The sequence below is a fragment of the Drosophila pseudoobscura genome, chromosome 3 (assembly GCF_009870125.1).
Source record: "Drosophila pseudoobscura strain MV-25-SWS-2005 chromosome 3, UCI_Dpse_MV25, whole genome shotgun sequence".
NCBI classification, from domain to species: Eukaryota; Metazoa; Arthropoda; class Insecta; order Diptera; family Drosophilidae; genus Drosophila; species Drosophila pseudoobscura.
This window is the reverse complement of record NC_046680.1, coordinates 16,910,473-16,929,193: the sequence shown is the minus strand read 5'-3', so window position 1 is coordinate 16,929,193 and position 18,721 is coordinate 16,910,473. Positions and strand designations below refer to the sequence as shown.

The window sequence follows — 18,721 nt, the reverse complement described above, 5'->3', positions numbered from 1 at the left end:
CTGGAAGGACTGTTGCATATCGGTAGCTGTCATCATTAAGTTGCTGTTACCCGATCGCATTGAGGTCAAATTCTGAGCTAAGCCCAAAGCCCATGGATATATTGTGTGCTCTGGATCAGTGGGCAGATTGATGGGAATCGATGGAATGTCGGTGCCAGAAACAGTTTGGAAACAACGGGCATCGGATGGATGGATCCTTTTGATGTGAGATCCCTATTGTTAGTGTTACTCCCCAGTACAATACCCTACCAAAAAGAGGTACCCAACGCGAGTCATTTCTCTCTCAGGGACTCTCTCCTTATACCCGCTTTGGGGATAACCTTTTACCCACAACTTTCAGAATTGATGTAAGACGACGCTGTTTGAATGTGTCGCCAAAAGATAAATCTGCGTAGATTTTTGCTTAGATTTCCTTCGTTACTTTCTGGGTTAGAGGTCATCACACACACATACACACACACACACACACATGGCACATGGCATTGACAGACACTACGCATTTAGAAAGCCAAAAGGCTGAAGAGACCGAGACTCTTGCCCAGAGCCATTGCCTCTGCACCAAGCCCACCTTTTCATAATTCCAATGGCCAAAAACTCCATCGAGCGTCCCATCCCAGAAACCCAATAAGATCCCCAGCCTCGTGGAAACGAGTCTTTGGGGAGACTGCCTCTCAATTAATGACGATCATTGTCAAGGCTTCGGCGTAGCTAAATAGAGGCAGGCAGTGGATGGAATGGTATGGTATGGGATGGGATGGTATGGGATGTCGCTGGTGCGTAGGAGTCGTCGACATCGTCGTCACTGTTGCTCTTGCTGCACCGTTAGTGTGCAGGCCATACACTGAGCGAGAAACGCATGCATCTTATTGGAATCTAAACACGCAAAGAGCACTGCAGATCCATCCAGCGCGACCATTTTTCGCTCTGTGTAAGAGCATGGCGCATATTTAGGCATGTTGCAACATGCCATTTACAAGTGCGCTACGTTCGGGCGACTGGCTGCAGTATCTCGCCGCAGAGTTCTGGCTTGGGAGAGCGCCTTCGGCGTGGCCGATTATGTTGTCGCTTTCGGAGGGTGCGTCAATTTATGAGTTCATTGTGCGTTCGCCTTCTCACAGGAAATGTGGCTGCATCCAATGATTTTTCTTCGATGGTTTAATAATGGCCTGTAATCATATGATACAATGCAGCCAAACAGAGACGATACCGAAGCCATATATATAGCCTTCAAAGTGTGGAGGTGGCTCAAAGATTCTTACAATCTTCAATTGCATCCTCCACGTATGTATCTCAGTGGTTTTCAGATAGTTTTATTAGAGTATCAGATTCGCAGTGGCACTTGTTGAGGGTAGACTCCTGTACTTGAGAGGGTGCGAAGATTTCCTCGAAAAACCAAACCAAACAAACTTTTAAAGCCACTTGCCCCCCACGTGAACAACTTTGAGAGTTTCGGCTTTGGTTCTACTTGGAAAGGGGGGGGGCTATAGAGTAATGCAGAGGGGTTCATCTGAAGCTCAAGCTGATGGGGAAGGGTACTGGAGGGTGCTCTCAGCATCTTGCAACCCCATTTGTACATATTTGAGCGGAAGGATGGGTGTTTTTTGGGGGTGTGGCATGGTCGTTGAGTCTATTAAACATTTGATAATTTCATTTGCTGGTGCTGCTGTGGCAGCCCCTACCAAAGTTGATGCTTTTTGAGTTTATGTGTGCCCCAGAGGTGGTGCCCCAGCTGAAAAAGCTTCAGCACCATCCAAGGGGTACCGATGGGTGGATTGGGGGGCTGGGTGTTTGACTTACGACTTATGATTTTTCCAAGCATCGGAAGAGAGCCAACTTTCCATTGTGGTTATAAAGTAAATAGGTTCCTTTACCAGTTTTCTTTTTCTCTTTTTTCATTTTCTGTTGTGCTTCTTGCAGGCATCAGAGGGCAAATGCCACATTGTTGCCGAGCGGCGAGAACTTGACAAAACATTTCGACAACGTTGTAGACGATGCAACGGAGCGGGAGCAGGAGCAGGAGCAGGAGGGGCGGGCAGGCGGGCAGGCTGGCAGCCCGCATGCCGATGCAGCTTGATGTTGATGTTGGATGTTGCCGGTTGATGTTGGCAAGTTTTAGGCGCAGACAACGCCTCAAACTAAACAACAGGAACAGCTTCGTGGAGGAGAACCACCAGAAAACACAACCACCACAATGCGGTGGTGCCGAACCGAACCGAACCGAGGACTGTGTGTGCAACGATTAATGATGCAAATATTTTTTGAAAGCGCGAAAAATTGTGCATAAATTTACCATGACCATGGACAACACAGAACGGCAACAGCAGAGCAGCAGAACAGCAACAACATTTCGCTTGTTTACGAGCCGCACTTTGTTGTGGCTGGAATACCCTTACCGACGCGTCGGGGGCATAAGTGTCATTCGATTGGGCGAATCGGGAAGACGAAATTTGGGTATAAAGATAAAATATTCAGATATCAATGGAGCTGCAGGAGAGTTTCCCATCAAATTACAACAGATGGCCGTCTGCACTTACCAGCACTGTTCATTCCTTTTCTTTAATTCGCCGTTGTTTAGCACTGTAGCCGTTTCAAGGGCATCAGGGAACAGGGTGTGATGATGATGCCAGGGAGACACTCCCGCTGCTCGTGTTCTTGCGGCTGTTCTCGAGTTGTTTTCTTGCCCATATGCCGGCACGATGACACTTAACAAATGATCGCATAAGTGCACACAAAACGCACATTGCACGCAAGAGAAGGGAAACGAAAGGAGAGTTACCGAGGAGGCCATTGATTGGGTTGTTCCTGTCCTGCCGGTGGATGTGCGCGGCCTTTTGTGTGGGCAAATATTCTCAAGTGCTATCACTGCTCAACCGGCATATTTTGTATCACAACAAATCGTGCCGCTTGTAGATTCCCTCCTCGAGTGTGATGTGAAATGTTTACAAAATAAATGCGGCACTTGAATTAGGCAACATTTGTTGTCTGCTGGTTCTGTGTCCGTGTGTCCGTGCTGCATGAACCTTATTAAACCCAATCTGTTTAATCAAATTAGTAGAAATCAGCACTAGAGAAGGATGTGGGATGAAACAGAGTGAGAGGGACAGAGAGAAAGCTACGGTGCACTGAGGACGACGATGGCGATGAGGTGTGGACCCTCACGAACAACAGTCAGTGTCAGTGCGTTGGCGTTGACGTTGCAGTTGCGGCTGTGCCCCGGCTTCGGCTTCGGCTGTGGCTGTGGCTGTGGCGATGACGACCCAGGTTGGCAATGGCATTTGGTGCCGCTACACCCACTTTTATTTTTGGCACTGGATGTGGTGGGGATATAGAGGGAGCAACCTCCGGGGTGCCTGCGCTTGAATCTTGAGGCAGGCCTTCCTTCTTTCTGGCTTTTGTGGCAAGTCATAGTCTTAGTCTCTGAGTTGCACATTAAGCCGTGCATTTAGTCCCCGAGAGTCTGTGGCCCGGCATTTGAACTTATTGCCACAGTTTGGCTGTTGCGCTGTCATAAAACCGAAATAAAAACCGATCCGATGAGGGGGAAAACAAAACTCTGTAGGTTGTTTGGCACTGAACTCCGTGCTTGGGCTCTGTGCTCTGGGCCCTGGCATATTGGTGCTCACGGGGGCATGGGTGTGGCTTAAAGAGGGATGTAGTGACCAGCACTGATGTAAATTAGGTGTTACACAACACTGGCCCAAAGCTGTGTTTTTTTCAAAACTGATCCCTCTTCTATTACGTCTTTTCAACACTAGTTTGCACTAAATTGCTTTCCGATCGTGAAACCATTTTCCTTCAAATATGCCCCGTATTATTTACTACTGGCATATCTACGTGGAAATTTCCCGATTTATGTGCCCATAAATCCCCTTGCAACCTCCACCAGTGTCCCATTTTCATGGCTTAAAACAAAAGCCACTAAAAGCCAAGACACTCGGTGCCATGTGTGCCCTTTGGCACTTTATTTTTCTCCAGCTGCATACTGCCACGTCTCTGGTGCAGCCCAGCGTTGGATGATCCAGGGCCCCAGAGATTTCTGTGGTTTTTTTTGGGAGTGGGTGATGCCTGCGACTTTGGATGGCTGTGGAAAATCCTTCAGAGCGTAACTAATTAAAATATCAACATTTTAAGAGGCGTAGTGAATGTGTTAAATTGACTTTCCTCGGGGGTGGATATTTTGTCACCGCTTGCGCTGTCTCCGCTGTCTCCGCTGTCTCCGGTTGATGGCTTTTCCGTGAGTGGGCCTCTCGACCCGACAATCGCCTAGAGGTCATCGCTGCGGCATTTGCAGAGTGTGGCATTCGTGAGAATCGTCTCCATTCAGGGCTCCAACAAATTAAGTTGCAATTAAATTTTTTAAATGCCTCCCCCCTGTCCGACCGACCGACCGACCCGCATCTATGCATGTATCTGGCCATCCGCTGGGTAAAACGGGTACAAAATGCGTGGCGTCCAAATGAGGAGCGCGCCTCATTAAAGACCAGCCATGGTCTGCGGGGCTATGGCTATTACCAAAAGACGTGCAAGGCTCACAATGCAATTGCAAAAAGGAAAAAACAAAAGCAAGAAAAGGGAAAAATATTAAAAACAAGAAAATAGTTGAAAATCGAAAGTTTCGACGGTTGCTGGGTGCCCTTTTGCAGTCTTTCCATATTGGTTGAGGGTCCGTTGCACAAAAGCCCCTTTATCTCCAGTATACCCCTGAGAAAGAGTGCCCAAAGAAGACCTGCACAGGGTCGTCCTCCTTCCTTCGTTTTCCTCCTTTACTTCGCCTGAGCTTTAGCTGCTGCTGCTGCTGCTGCAGTTGTTGAAGGGCTGTGCGCATGCGCAGAACACATGCCGTGGGCATTGCTGCTGCCGCTGACGCTGCTGCGGCCCTTGCCACTGCTGCAATAAACGTCAAAATGCGGCCCATTGCTGTCCATTTCATCAACGTGTGAAATAAATCACTCAAAGTGCTGCAGATCCATTAAGGGCAGCCGCAGCCAGAGAAACAGAAACAGCAGCAGCAGCAGCAGCCGGAGACGGAGCCAGGGCCGGAGCCGCAATGGGCTAAAACCCAGCTGAGTCGCTGTCGTCGTCTTCGTCGTCGTCGTTGCTTTTGTGGTAAATACATTTTTAGCATTTTGTCTGCTGATACCTTTGGGTGTTGTACATGGCAGCGACTACGACGACGACGACGACTACTACGCGGATGATGATGATGATGAGGTCTGGTCTGGTCTGGTCTGGGGATGGCGGCTGCGCTGCAACAATAAAGACGCAAGCAGGCTGCATGCCACTGGCCACGCTTTTTTCCCCCACACACAGCCCCACATCTCGTCCTATACGAGTGCCATCCAGTCGGTCAAACCATTGCATGTTGTTCACCTTTTTGCAATTTCATTTCATGTTTTACCTTGGTGTTTGCCTCTGCCTCCTCTGCCTCTGCCTCTGTTTCTGTTTCCTTTTCCTTTCCATCTTTTTCTCCTTCATTTTTTGTATGATTTTTGGCGTGCTACGCGAGGGGGCCTCATGCAAAAATCCAAATTATATTTCATTGCTTAAATTCAATTAGCGGCGAGGAAAGGCATCACCACACCACACCACTCGAAATGGGAATTACGAGTACGAGTACCAGTCCCAGTCCCGGTCGGGCATGCGGCATGCGCTTTCGTTTGTTCTCAACGCAGCTGTGAAGTCTGATTTGAAGTTGGCTCTGCCTGTAACTGGTGGAGATCTGGGGTAACCGAGTCTCTCGTCTGCCATTATGTTTGCGGCAGGGGCTGTTTGGGGGGGTAATCAAAACAAGTAGCTGCCACTACGTAGAGCAGCGGAGTGGAGCGTAGGTAAACAGAAAGTTGATTGAAAGTTACGGCAAGTGCAGCTGAACAATGAAAGCGTAAAGGGATTCCCGGGGAGTGTAATCTCGAGGGGAGGTGAAACGTGAATGCAGAGACAGGTGGCCAAATAGGAATATTTAGCATAGGATAATAGATAGTAATGGATGTAGGCGTGCCCTGAAAGGGTTTGCCTTAGATTCAAGCAATCTTCAATTTGGAAATTCCATCTTTTTGATTCTGGAATAGAACGTGGTCCTTTCAATCTTCGAAAGCCCAAAGCATCTTGAGGTTAAGTCAAATATTTTGCTGCAGTGTGGGTGGCATGTGAATAATTCAAATAATTTCAATAATGGACACAACCTCAAGGTGATATCAATCAAAATGGGGTCAATATTTGTTTCCTTGGCCACCCAACCGCCCACTCATTAGGGAAAATTCCCTGCGGGATACGGCCATACTGCTGTGTGGGTTTCAATTTGTAATTTTCCTAAAATGCAACTAATTGCTTTAATTTGCAACACACACCCTTGCCACAAGCATAGCTGGGCGACATGGAGTGGCGGGGGGAGTGTGTGAGAGCACTTGTAATAATATGCAAGCATTGAGGCTTATAAATCTTATAGAATCTCTTTCTACTTAATTAGTTTTAATGTCGCGCAAACAAAAGACGCATAACTAACAATTAGGGGCATGCAACCCACACACACACACACAAACACACACACACACACACACACACTCGTACGCAACAATTTGCAGTTGTAGATGTCGGTATTTATGGGTTCAGATACATTTTGCAAGTGAGTATGGAGCATAAATCTTAATTACGCTTCGTCGAGCGTAAATCATCATCAGTCTCAGTCTCCGTCTCCGTCTTCATCTCAGCATCAGCCTCCGAGGCGGGGAGAACTTCTCCGGAAATTGTGTGGAGCAAACTTTGACAATTTGTTCGGCATTTTGCATTTTTTACGACCTCCGCCATCGACTGTCAGACACTCAGACTCTTAGACTTTGCGGGAGGACACTTAACCCACATTGTGGGGCGACTCTTTTGGCAGTTCATAAAGCAAAAGTCAGTTCAGGTCAGGTCAGGTCTTGCCCAAATCCAATTCAGAGAGCTCAGGGCCCTTTGAGGAATATCATTCCGAAATGGTTCAAGATTTGCTTTATGGCCTCTGACGATTTGTGTGCAATCAAGTTCTTTTGGCGGCGGTTGAAACTTTTTTACAAGTTGTAAAGATTAAAAGTCCATTAGGCGCTGCATTTGAGTCACAGGCAAAAACTCACGTAGAACTTGTTTAGAATGAGACACACAGAGAGGGCACAGAGAGAGGATTCGGATCCGTAGAGATCTCGGAACGTCCTCATGAACAGGCATCCATTTAAATGCGCGCAATGCAATCACTCAAATTGGCCAAAGCGCCAGAACGTGCAGATGGCAGCCGCACGAATGCGAAAGCGAATCCGAATGGGAATGGGAATGGCAGGGAGTATTACATGAAATATTTTAATCCATAAGAAGCAGTTAAGTGCATCCATCAGCGTGTATTTAGAATTTAATAAATACGGAAGCGAGAACACGACTCCGACGCCGACCGCAAGACAGAGAGAGAGAGAGAGAGAGAGAGACGGCGACCGAGCGATCCCTAGCAAATAGAGTTCGAGAGGTATTTTAATTTATTTAAATTTTGTTGCCTCTCCAGCTGCAATTTAGAGCCAGGACTGGACGACTCCACGACTGGGGCTGGCCGGTACGGGCCGGCGAAGAAAAGTGTACATCCATTAGTTGTGCTAATGATGCGCAACCCACTTTGGCGCGTTCCGCCCCATGTAGAACGATGCAGCACAGCAGCATCTCTGTTGCAAAGCCAGCATTAGCCAGATGGAGAGAGAGAGAGCGAGTGTCCTGGGCCCAGACCCGGACCCAACAGGAGTGTAGACTTATGTTTGCCACTTTGAAACGCATTTGCCTAGGTTGGTTAGTTAGCCATGCCACTCCTTCTGTCCTCCTTCTCTCCATGGACGGCGATAAGTGTGTGTGAGGCTAATGCAAAGCCAAAGTGGCCAAGAGGCCAGCGGGGAAGGCTGTAAAGGCAGTGAAAAGTGGCAACCGGAGAAGCACCAGCATCACCAGCCTTAGAGATTTCCTTAGTGAAAGAATCATTCAGCCAAATACAGTATTAGCGGCGTTTTATTTGCATTTATATAGACTTTCCCAGAGTAATCCTGCCATCAGAAGTATTCACAGATAAACCTAAGAAGAGCAAGGATATAGGATAGAATGTTTTCTCCACCTTGAGGGGGAAATCCCCGCCATACCATTAGCTGATTTAAGTAGAACTCGTAGGGTATGTGACCGCTAATAGGATCGATGGCCACCGGCCACATTTCATCCATTTCCTCTTGGGTGAACGGTTCACCCTCCTCCATCATCAGCTTGCCGAAGGTCTCCTTGGCGAGGTAGCCCTTGTTCTCGGGATCCAGGATCTTGAAGGCCTGCAGGATTTTCTCCGGCGGTGCAGGCTCCATTCTGCAAGTAAATGGGTCACCTTTATTTACTTCTGGTGGCAGGAAGGAACTGTCACTCACTTGCGTTCCATTAGCAACTGCGAGACATGTGGCAGAAATTTGGTCAAATGCACCTCACCGCTGGTCTCCTCCGACTCGGTGGCCGAGATGACCTCATTGACCTCCTCCTCGGTGGGCACACAGCCCAGCAGCCGGAGAACCGTGCCCACCTCGCGTACATCTATGAACTTGTCGCCGTGATGGTCAAACACACAGAAGGCATCCGAAATCCGCTTCTCCAAATCATTGTTCACTAAGGAAACGTTTTATAAATTCTAATTCTGCAAAATATCAGCCACTTACTGTCCATATCCATGTTGCAGACTTGGTATTTCCCTTGCGACTGTTGAAAGTTGCTGGAAATTGAGGTATTAATCAATATATTCGCGTAACAGTCGCTGTTGCCAAGGCGATCTGGTAGATGATAAATGTTTGGGTTCTATAAACAGAAGTCTCCAATCTGAATGGGAGGATTCAACAGTTCAAACAAAAGGCTGGGATATGGTACCCCTTTTACCACACAATGTGCACACAGGCCGCAGTAATATAATCTTACAGTAAAAACCATCATATTCTGGCCATTAGACAGCTCGTGGAGACCATCATCATATTGCTCCATTACCATTTTACCGATCCGAGTGTCTAGCTATGGAGCATGGAACACGGAAGTTGCCAGCCTTTTGGCCAGCCTCGCCTTACTAGTAGAGGCAACAAGTGGATTTTGGAGCTGTGCCCACTTTAATGGAAATTACTGCAAAGTTTGCCATTAATTTTCCTGCACATTTGTCTGGGATGTGGATGTGGATGAAGATGGGGGCCTGTGCTCGTCTCTCCACGCATTGGATTCGATTAAAAAATGGCAAAGGCAAGTACTACTACAACAGCAAGAGCAACAGCAAGAACTACTTCATTCACGCTAATGCGTGTCGTGTACAACACGCTTGCCACTTGAGCTGTTTGCTATATGCTGCATGCATCGCATCGTCCTCATCTCATCTCTCCTCTCCCTGCCCTCTCTGTGTGTATGTGTGTGTGCAGCTCTCAACGCCATCAGCACCGCATCAAAGCCACGTACACACTTGCCTATCTGCCGCAATCTTTTGCTGGGTCTTGGCCCTGGATCTGGGCTCTGGACCATGGCCATGGGCCCGCACTGGGCTTGGGCTGGGGCTGGGGCTGGGGCTACTGCCATAAACACTAAAAGTGTTCGTCATTTGCTGTTCCAGATCCAATTAACCATTTTGATGCATTTGCCTCCATTAACTTTTTCTCTCTCTCTCTCTCTCTGTGTCCCTCTCTGGTTTAGACCCTTTTTCTGAAAGCCTTACCTTGGCTATGGGTAGGACGCAGTCTTTAGCAATTTCGCCGCTGACTTACAACGTGATCGGAAGTTTGTCTTGGGCCATCGTCCACCATGGCCGCATCTTCATATCTGACGACGTGTCCGTGACTCTCACACATCCCCCGGTGTCTGCTGTGTGTGTGTGTATCTATGTGGAGGCCTTTGCAAAGTACTTTGTAAATGTTGGCATGATTTAAGTCGGCTCTTAGTCTCTTTATTCTGACATTTACTCCGGGTTTGTCTATTAGGCATGCGATTAAAATTTAAATTGAACTCAGGCTCAGACGCAGATTCGACTCCGGATTGGGTTTCAGGCTGTGTCCGCTTCTGGGGTAATTTCTTATACACAACTAGCCACGCCCCTTGGCAATTACAGTCGCCCAGTTCCGGTTTTCGCGCGGTGAGGGGACAGCGAGCATTTTGTTCATCTGTCAATTTCGACACCTGCTCTACAGAAGAGATGTGGCAAGGGTTTCCTGTGTGTGTGTCCCATCCACGAGGGGAGAAGTGCTCTATTTGCATGCAACTTGTATCTGCAAGGTTTTTAATTACTTTCTTGACCACATTTATCTGCGGAGTCTGTAATTGTGTCTGTATCTGTATCTGTGCAATTCTAAAACTATTCACTGTGTAATAATGATTTTTTGAGGTCACAATCCCGCATTCAAATCGATTGCCCTTTTCCAGCTTCCAATCGCCATACAATTTTCCATTAATAAATAATTATTATTATAATTTTTCCTTTTTGTTCTGCATTTAATATTCGATTTGAATGGCTTTACAATTGCTGTGGCTCTCGTGTGCGTGTGTCCAACGGGCAAAGTAATTAAATGGATTTTAATAAACATAAACATCCGAATGATGAATGCTGCCGTTGCCTACCTTTCACAGCAGCAGCAAAATCGGCGGCAACAACGGCGGACAACGGGAGCCGCGACTGTAAGCGGAAAACCCCGCCACAATGGACGGCCCAGAAAACTTTTGTTGAATTAATTAGAGTGAAAAAAAGGCAGCCAGACAGACTGACAGACAGACAGCAGCCTATAGCTTTAAACGATACGTAAAAAGAATTCAATTCAAGCGAAATGATATGAAAGAATTGATTAATAATCATAGCGAAAACCACAAAAGACTTGGAGACCAGTGCCCAGCCCTCTCAGTGCTCTCTTTCTTGGCTACTGGCCACAAAAGCGCTGACGCCATGGCTTGGCTCTCGGCTCACATCAAGGCCAATTGGACTCTGGCTCCAAGCCATGGTGCCAGAGCTTCAATTGTAGGCCTGGGCGCAGCCACAACAGCTACACATGTTGCTGCTGCTGATGCTGGTGTGCTCCATATTCAGGGTACTCTCAACGTATTGGGGGACTGGTCTCGGTCTCTGGCTTTGGTCGGGTCTGGCCGGGCCGGGCCCCGACTTGACTTGACTTTGATTCAATTTCCATATGAAAACATCGATTTGCGTTTGTGCGCCCGCGTTGTCGTAATCAAAGTGTTGTTTATGGAACACGTCCGGCGTGTTCTGGCTCTTTTCTGCTACCCATTGCTCGGCGAGTGTACGAGGGGTGTATTTATTATAAGGAGATGTGGTTACAGGCAAAAAGTAGAGTCGAAATCCGAGAAAACTAAGATTATATAGAAATCGAGCATTTTAAAGACTTTTCTCTGTGTGAAAAGGCGGCTTTAAGGGGTACTAATCATTCGTTGCATTCCCAAACTCTCTCCTACTCGTATCTGCTGCCTCGTTTTCTTGACCAGAAATTGCTCACGGCAACAATTGCGCGCGTCGGCTGGAAAAATATGTAGCAACGATTTGCCTATTGCACGGACGGATGGAGGGACGGACGGACGGAGGAACAGCAAAAGCTGAAGAGCTGGAACGAGTCCCGTGTCTCGCGAGTTATGATTGAGTTCTAATGAGTTGAGAAAAATGTATCAAGGAAAACCAGTTCCCGGAATCGCAATTAGATAAGTGGGCTCTCTGCCATGCCCCAAGAAAGCGCAGCGAGCGGCCAACAATTGTCCGTTGGCTGCCAGGAGGTGATCCGAGGAGGTGCACACTGGGGCTGGGGCTGGGGCTGGGGCTGGGGCTGGGGCTGGGGCTGGGGCTGGGGCTAGGGCTGTCAGGAAATGGAAATTGTTTTCCAGCCGACACTGGCCTCAACAAATCTGTAGCACATTTTCTATAATAAGGCGTTAAAAATATATTTTGCAATTTCATTTCATTTTTTGGTGGGCAGCTTAGGAAAATGGAGAAAAACTCGTTCTACCGGCCTCAGCAGGTGGGGCTCAGATCGGATATGCAAATTGAAATTATGGAGAGTACTCGTATGGCGATTAACGACAGTTGCTGCTGCGATGTGTGCGCGAATTCGAATGAAGCCATTAAGCCATGCATACTCGTATGGTAATCTTGTGAGGCATTCACCTTTCGATGAGCGGCCACTTTTCGGGTAGTTATTGGATTTTCCGCGCTAGTTTGGGGTCCCTCGATTGGGAGGCGTGAAATATTAATGCGTTGAGCACGCCAAAAGGGAAAGGCACAGCCCTTCCACTTAACTGCCTTACTTTCTAGCTGTAGAAATGGGCCACGCCCTAATGTGCGTGCCTTTGCCTTTCCAATTACCAATCAACTAGCCGGCCAGCCCATGGTCCATGCCCATCATTAGCCACGTTTACTAATGATCTTTAGGGCATGGGAACTCTAGAATTTCGCATGCATGCGATAATGGTTTTGTCGGCGCTTTGATTCTGCTTTCCGGCCAGTCCCAATGGGACAGCAAACAAGACAATAAATCAATAATTATTGCAAAATAATGAATAACGTTGAGCAGCCAAATGCAGTCGCAAGGCGGCCGCAGCAGCCAGGCAGGCGTATGACTTAATTTGCCAATTTGAACGCCAAAGGCTAAAGCGTACTTACTTCTTGGCCAAAAAAGGCCAGACAGCTGGGTCCCGCTTTAAACGTCAATTTCCGTGCCACTGAGACCAGTCCCCCAGTCCGTTGTTGGCTCAAACGCGTGCGCAGCAGCCACAGCCAGAGCCAAAGCCAAAGCCAAAGCCACAGAAAACAGGAAAATAAGAATTCTATTATATTCATGCCACACAATGTGATTAACTTGTTGACCCTGTCGAAAGAGCAAACACAATAAAAGTATTCTTGCAAAATTTAGAACGGATTTTCGAATGGACTGCTGGTGGTGGTGCTGTGGCTGTTGCCCCAAATTGCATTCGAATCCCTCAAAGGCACTTCCGTGCTTTTGTGGTAAAAATGATTTTACGTGCAAACAGCAGGAAAGACAGAAACAGAAACCGAAACCAAAACCGAAACAAGAAAATTGGCATTCGTTAGGCGTTGCTAATAACTGAAAAGTCTCCAAAAAGCCAAAAAGCAGCAGCCCGACCGCAGCCAAGGGGACGCACAGGAATGAAACGGAATGCACCTGACTCTCTCAATACGAGGTGGATCTGGAGTGGGCCTCAGGCAGATTTCCCTTTCAATTTGTACAAGTCTCGGTTGTGGTCTTTCTATTAGATGTCTATGCAATCCATTGAAGTATATTTTAATCCTTTGTGAATGCTTTCTGTCCGCAAAAATGTACTTAAAACGTTGATGGGGCTGCACCTGCTTCTTGGTATCGGCAGGAAGCCTCTCAGTGGTGTCCAACCAACAGACTTACCTTTCAATTTCGCCAACATTTGATTGTAGTTTCTCTATTAGAAGTTTTGCCATCAATTGAGGTGAATTTTAGTACCTGTCCAAAGAAATTGATTCAAAATCGGTTCCGAATGGTGCTCCATCTTCCCTCGCACACAGGGGACATGCCAGCTTTCGCTGAAAATTTATAGAAAATGCCTCTCTGGAGCGCACAGATGGAAAACTGGCTGGAAAATTGATTTTTACCATAGCATGACAATCACTCGACTGAAAAGCAGCCTTTAGCTGCCAGGCTCACGCCCACCAAAAAAACAGAAAAAAAGTCTGAATCGAGCCATTACACGTTGCTAGGCAAGCTGATTCATGGCTTAATCACTGGCAATCGGTAGCACAGCTCAGAGCTCAGTGTCTTGCAGCCAAGTTGCTGCACCCAAAAAAAAAAGCCAAGAAAAAACGGCTTTATCAGCGAGTCGAGTGAGTGGCTTGTGCCTGGAGGCAGCCACCGAACCACCGAACCGCGGAACCACTTGTGGCAGGGCGGGCAATTGATTATTTGCTCTATAACTGCAGGACTTGATTACGATTTTCGTTTTAGAGGTCTCTCCGCTGTACTTTAACGCGGTACTTTGAATATTCGTTGGCAAATTTTCACTTTTTTGGTTTTATTTTTGTTATTCAGCTAACATCCGCTAGATACATAGATAGATACATAGATAGGTGCAGGAATAACAGCTGGTGAGTGAGTGTGTATGTGGCAAGATCAGTAGCCGCAGCAGCAGCAGCAGCAGCTTCCACAAGCCATAAACAACTGTTTCGAGCGATCTCCGCTCTCCGATCGCCATCCACAACCACATCCACATCCATCGGCATCCGCGCATGCGCAACGCTCGCCAAGTTATAAAAGTGTAAATAAGGTAATTAGTGCTTCCGGGCATAATCATACAAACATGACGTAGCTCTTGTGGCTCTCGTAGCTCTCTCGGCTGGGGTCTCTGGCTCTGGGTCTGGGTATGACTCTGACTCTGACTCTGACAACGACTCTGGCGCTCCATGCGAGTGTCAGTCTCTGTTTGTGGTACACTTCCAAAGGGTATTATCAGTTGAGCTATGTTATTGCAGCGCAGCACAGGAAACGAATGTTTGAGTTACACATATGTAGATTTAATTTAATTTAAAAGTTTATACAAATCGATTTCCATTGAGATTGGAAGTTGTACCAAAAAACTACCGTTTTCACTTACATTTTGAAATTAAAATAAATAAAATAAAATATAAATATAAAATAAATTTAAAATAAATGAAAAATTAAAGTAAAACATTAAATAATTCATATGTGAATTATTTATTTGAATATTTTTCCTACAGTATGAATAGAATATATTTGTTTATATTAGATAGAAAATGGACCGTATTAAAAATAATTTTTTGAATCAAATTCTGTTAAATCCCAAGTATTAAATTTTAAAAATATGGGTGAATTCTTTTGACTATGCCAATTTTTTCTGAGTGTTTCAGTGTTGGAAAACTAAACAGGCTGTAAGGGTATCTAATGCTGCGACTCCCAAATTATGGCTGCCTTTCTTGTTGTTGTTTGGGGGAACGACTAACGAACTGACGCATCGCGCGTTCCAATCCCCCAGACCCCAGACCCCAGATCCGAGGCCCATGTTGCTGGCGACGACAACGGCGACGACGGCGACAATGTTACGCTTTGTCAGCAGAGGACGCAGAGGAAGCCAGCAGAGTCGTCGTGGCTGCAGCCAGTGCGGAGGCAGCAATTGCTGATAAGCAATAAAAACAAATGGCAAAAGCATGGCCAGAACAGAGCCCGGTCTTAGGCTGAGAGCTCCAGAGCCCCCTCGTCCGCTGCCAGCCAATAAAACGTATGTTGTCGACTTGGCGCTATCCATTACTGCCTCGAGATTTGGCTAATTATGATGCCAGATGATCGGTTAGTTGACTCTTAAGTACCCTACAGGCGGAGTGCTGTTTGCGGAGCTTAATTCGAAGATTGGAGAGCCCATTTCGAGGAAGGGGAGATGGTGATGGTGCTGAGGATCTAACTGCTAGATGGATGAGTCTCGGCTGAGAGCCTCAATAAGATTAAAACAAATTTCCTAAAAGCATTGATATGAAACGAACGCAAATCAAAGACCACAATCCAAAGGCACCAGAAAGTAGGAAGTGCCCCATGATTGGAAGCAGAAGCTGCTATGCTATATCGTGGGTTCCTTCTTAAACTTTCTTGGCCGATCCGTCAATGACAATGATTCGCATTAACTGTTAACTGTTTCGGCTGGCTCTAAGATACAAAAGAATACATATATTCAAAATCATGTTTGGGAACTGACAATTTAATTATGGCCAAGACGTCATTATCTTGGGGCTTGTGCCTGGTCGTCTGGGGGCACATTAAACCATGATTTGTAGGGTTTAAAATTTTATTTTTCTTTTTTGTATTTTATTTAGAAATTAATTAACCGAAAACTACTGTTAACTGAGGGGCATTGTTTCTGTTTTTTTTTTTTTTTTTTTCTGTGAAGACATGGAAAACGTGATCTCTTGACGGATTTCTCTGCGAAAGGGAGTGCCCTGCGGCCGTCTCTTTTTGATGTCTAAATTAGTGGGGGGAAAACCGAAAATGCAGAATCGGTTAGGGTTTCTTTTTGCATACATCTGTTTTTTGTACATATGTCGACGAAAAAAACATCGTGCTGCAAAACGAGGGCGGGGGGAGGGCAATTCTTCGCCATTCCTTGCGGCATTAATCAAAGGCCAGCACTGCCAAATTTATAAAGAAGATTTTTGGACAAGCCGTGTTTACTCTGCCCGCTCCCAACGCCCATTTGGGTGTGAAATTTAATCAGTGTGCGACTGGGCGAAACATTTCCCATTCGCCCATTCATTTATGCCGCTGTTTATTAATTTGTATGCCAAATATATTTGGCTTATTAGCATTTTCCCATAATTTCTTGATAAAACAATTTGCGTTTTGTCTCCCAGGCGCACTGGGCCAAAGACACACGAGAGGAGATCAAATCAGACATCACCGACAACGACAACGACTCCGATTCCTGCATTTTTATGGCATTTCATTGACTTGCTTCACGTAATTTATGGATACGCGGCAATCGAAAACGAAATTCATGCGATTCTCCGCCTCCGCCTCAGAGCGGCTAGGGTATACTCTAAAGGGTATACGCGTTCAAGGAGGGCCTTGTACGAAGATAAACTCTTGGGAAGATGAAGCGAGATATATATAGAACCTTCTTTGGATCAGTCTTTGGCATATCTAGATCTCGCATCACTTTCCTAGGGCATCCCGCGTTCGTTGTGCTGTCAGTAGGGGCCATCATTCTTTTCCCATAATTTAATTGTGTGTTGGTATTGCCATTTGGTATCGCTTTTGCTGTCCTATCATAAATTTGCAGCCTTATCTCCACAGCCAGATCTTTTGGGGGCCGTGTCTGTCCCGTCCCGTCCCCACCGACCTGAGCATTTGTGTTGATTCTCATAATATGCTAATTACAATCTTAGTCTCATCGCAGTGCCGTCTTCGTGTCCATTGATTCGGCTGAATGATGCCTGGTTGTGCTGCCGCTTTGGCTTTTGCTCAATTAAACAATATCGACATCTAGTTTTGTTTTAATTAGCATAAAATATTTTTTGGACTGCCGACCGCCGACCGCCGACTGGAGCGATGAGGTAACAAATTACGTACAAGCATTTATCATGTTATTGGCATCGGGCTACAAATAGGTATCCCAAAACAGACAACAGATTCATATTCAAATCGAGCAGATAATGCTGGAGCATAAATTCACTTTGGCTTTCATAAAAGTGACAGTTTCTAATGTCAAACATTGGCCCCCGTGCCCCGTGCCCCCCCACCACTCGTGGCACTCCGGCTATCTTATTTGCAATCAATGAGTTTTCGATATTTTATTTGACATTTGTGCTATTGCAAATTGTTTCTAACGATACGCTAATGGTGTTTCATTTGAATGTTAAACACGTGGTTTAATTAAGTTGATTTACTGTGGGTGAGCATTTGATTTGTTGCCGGCCGATCGACCGATTGACCGAACACCGCCTGCCAATTGGCAAAGTTCAATTAAGAGTCGTTTCGAATGCAAATCGAGAGAGAGAGAGATCTTTAACTATCTTTAACTTGTACTTGTACTTGCTGTAAATTGCAGTAAAATGAGTTGCATTTGTTTAAATTGGCCCATAATTGCTTGCCCCGTTTGCCGATGGCTGAATGGACTGCCAAAAAGGCCAGCCTTTCTCTCTTTTGCTGATTCTTATGGCCTTATGGTCTTCTCACAGACGATCATCATTTAAATTTGAGCAGAGGCAGCAGCACTCACAGATTTATAACTGTGTCTGATCATAGCAATTAGTGAGAATTTGATTTTATTGCCCGACCAAAGGAAACGGAAAGTGTTCTCTCTCTCTCTGTATCTCTGCACAAAAGAGCCAGAGACCCATAAAGCTGAGGCGTAGCTAAAAGCTGCCTCCCGACGGAGCTGCCTGCCGCGTTGCACGCAGCTGCAGCTGCCCCATTCCCATGCCCATTGCCATTGCCGGCAGTTAATTGGGGGGCTGTCTTGCGGTCACACGCAGCAGCCAGCCGCAGCCACAACCCCAGCCACAGACGAAGTCAAAGTCAAAGGCAATGCGAAGGCATTCATAATAAAAGCTGAGGAATGAGTAAATTAAGAATTATGGCTTTTGCATGCAAATTCAAAATTTCCGATACACAATAAATTACTTAAGAGCGCTCTCGGGGAGCGCAAGCCAGAAAAAAAAACGAAAGATGAAGCCCAAAAAACTTTATAAAACAACTTGGAATACTCTTGGAATACTTTTACCAACAACAAAATTTGGATAAAAATGTCTGGTGTTTCCTCTTCTACCGGAACAGACCTTGCAGCCCACTTATAATACCCTTTGGTAGGGCATGCCAGATACAAAACGATATGTGAACAAAAGCGTTAAGCTACAATACGATGCCTCCAATGAAGCAATAAAGAAGTTGTAGAGAGGCTAAACTTTTGAGTTATTCGAATTGGAACGATCTGTCTGTCTGTCTGGGCAGGAGAGGAAGCCAGACCTTGAAGCGAGCGATCAGAGGCGAATCGGGCACGGGGGCACGGGGCAGATGAGAAGGGTCAGCAATTCGGCTTCATGTGGGTGGGCCGCATGTGGAGCATCTGTCAGAGCTAGAAGTCTGCATTCCGCCAAAGTTATGATTGTGCTGAAAGTGAAACGGGGGATCTTTAATTGCCACGGGGAACATGCCTCCTCTTCCCCCTGAATGGTGGTCTATTC

The 18,721-nt window shown here is 46.4% G+C and overlaps 1 protein-coding gene across 1 annotated transcript; it reads right to left on the bottom strand.

Moving 5' to 3' along the window:
• Positions 1-7,995: 7,995 nt before the first annotated feature.
• On the bottom strand, positions 7,996-13,582 carry LOC4804972 (dynein regulatory complex protein 8). Its single transcript, XM_001361410.4, has 5 exons — positions 13,410-13,582; positions 8,694-8,746; positions 8,412-8,643; positions 8,142-8,352; positions 7,996-8,076 (listed from the first exon to the last, which is right to left on the bottom strand). Exons 1-5 carry the CDS (start codon positions 13,460-13,462, stop codon positions 8,065-8,067), a joined length of 561 nt encoding a protein of 186 aa, XP_001361447.3. The 5' UTR covers positions 13,463-13,582; the 3' UTR covers positions 7,996-8,064.
• Between the last annotated feature and the right edge of the window lie 5,139 nt (positions 13,583-18,721).

Excerpts from the sequence above, each read along its gene's own strand:
- LOC4804972 (XM_001361410.4), bottom strand. The coding sequence starts at position 13,462 with ATGGCAAAACTTCTAATAGAGAAACTACAATCAAATGTTGGCGAAATT. Across the intron at positions 8,644-8,693 it reads CTGCAACATGGATATGGACA|TGAACAATGATTTGGAGAAG; the intron begins GTAAGTGGCTGA and ends ACGTTTCCTTAG. Across the intron at positions 8,353-8,411 it reads CAGTTGCTAATGGAACGCAA|AATGGAGCCTGCACCGCCGG; the intron begins GTGAGTGACAGT and ends ATTTACTTGCAG.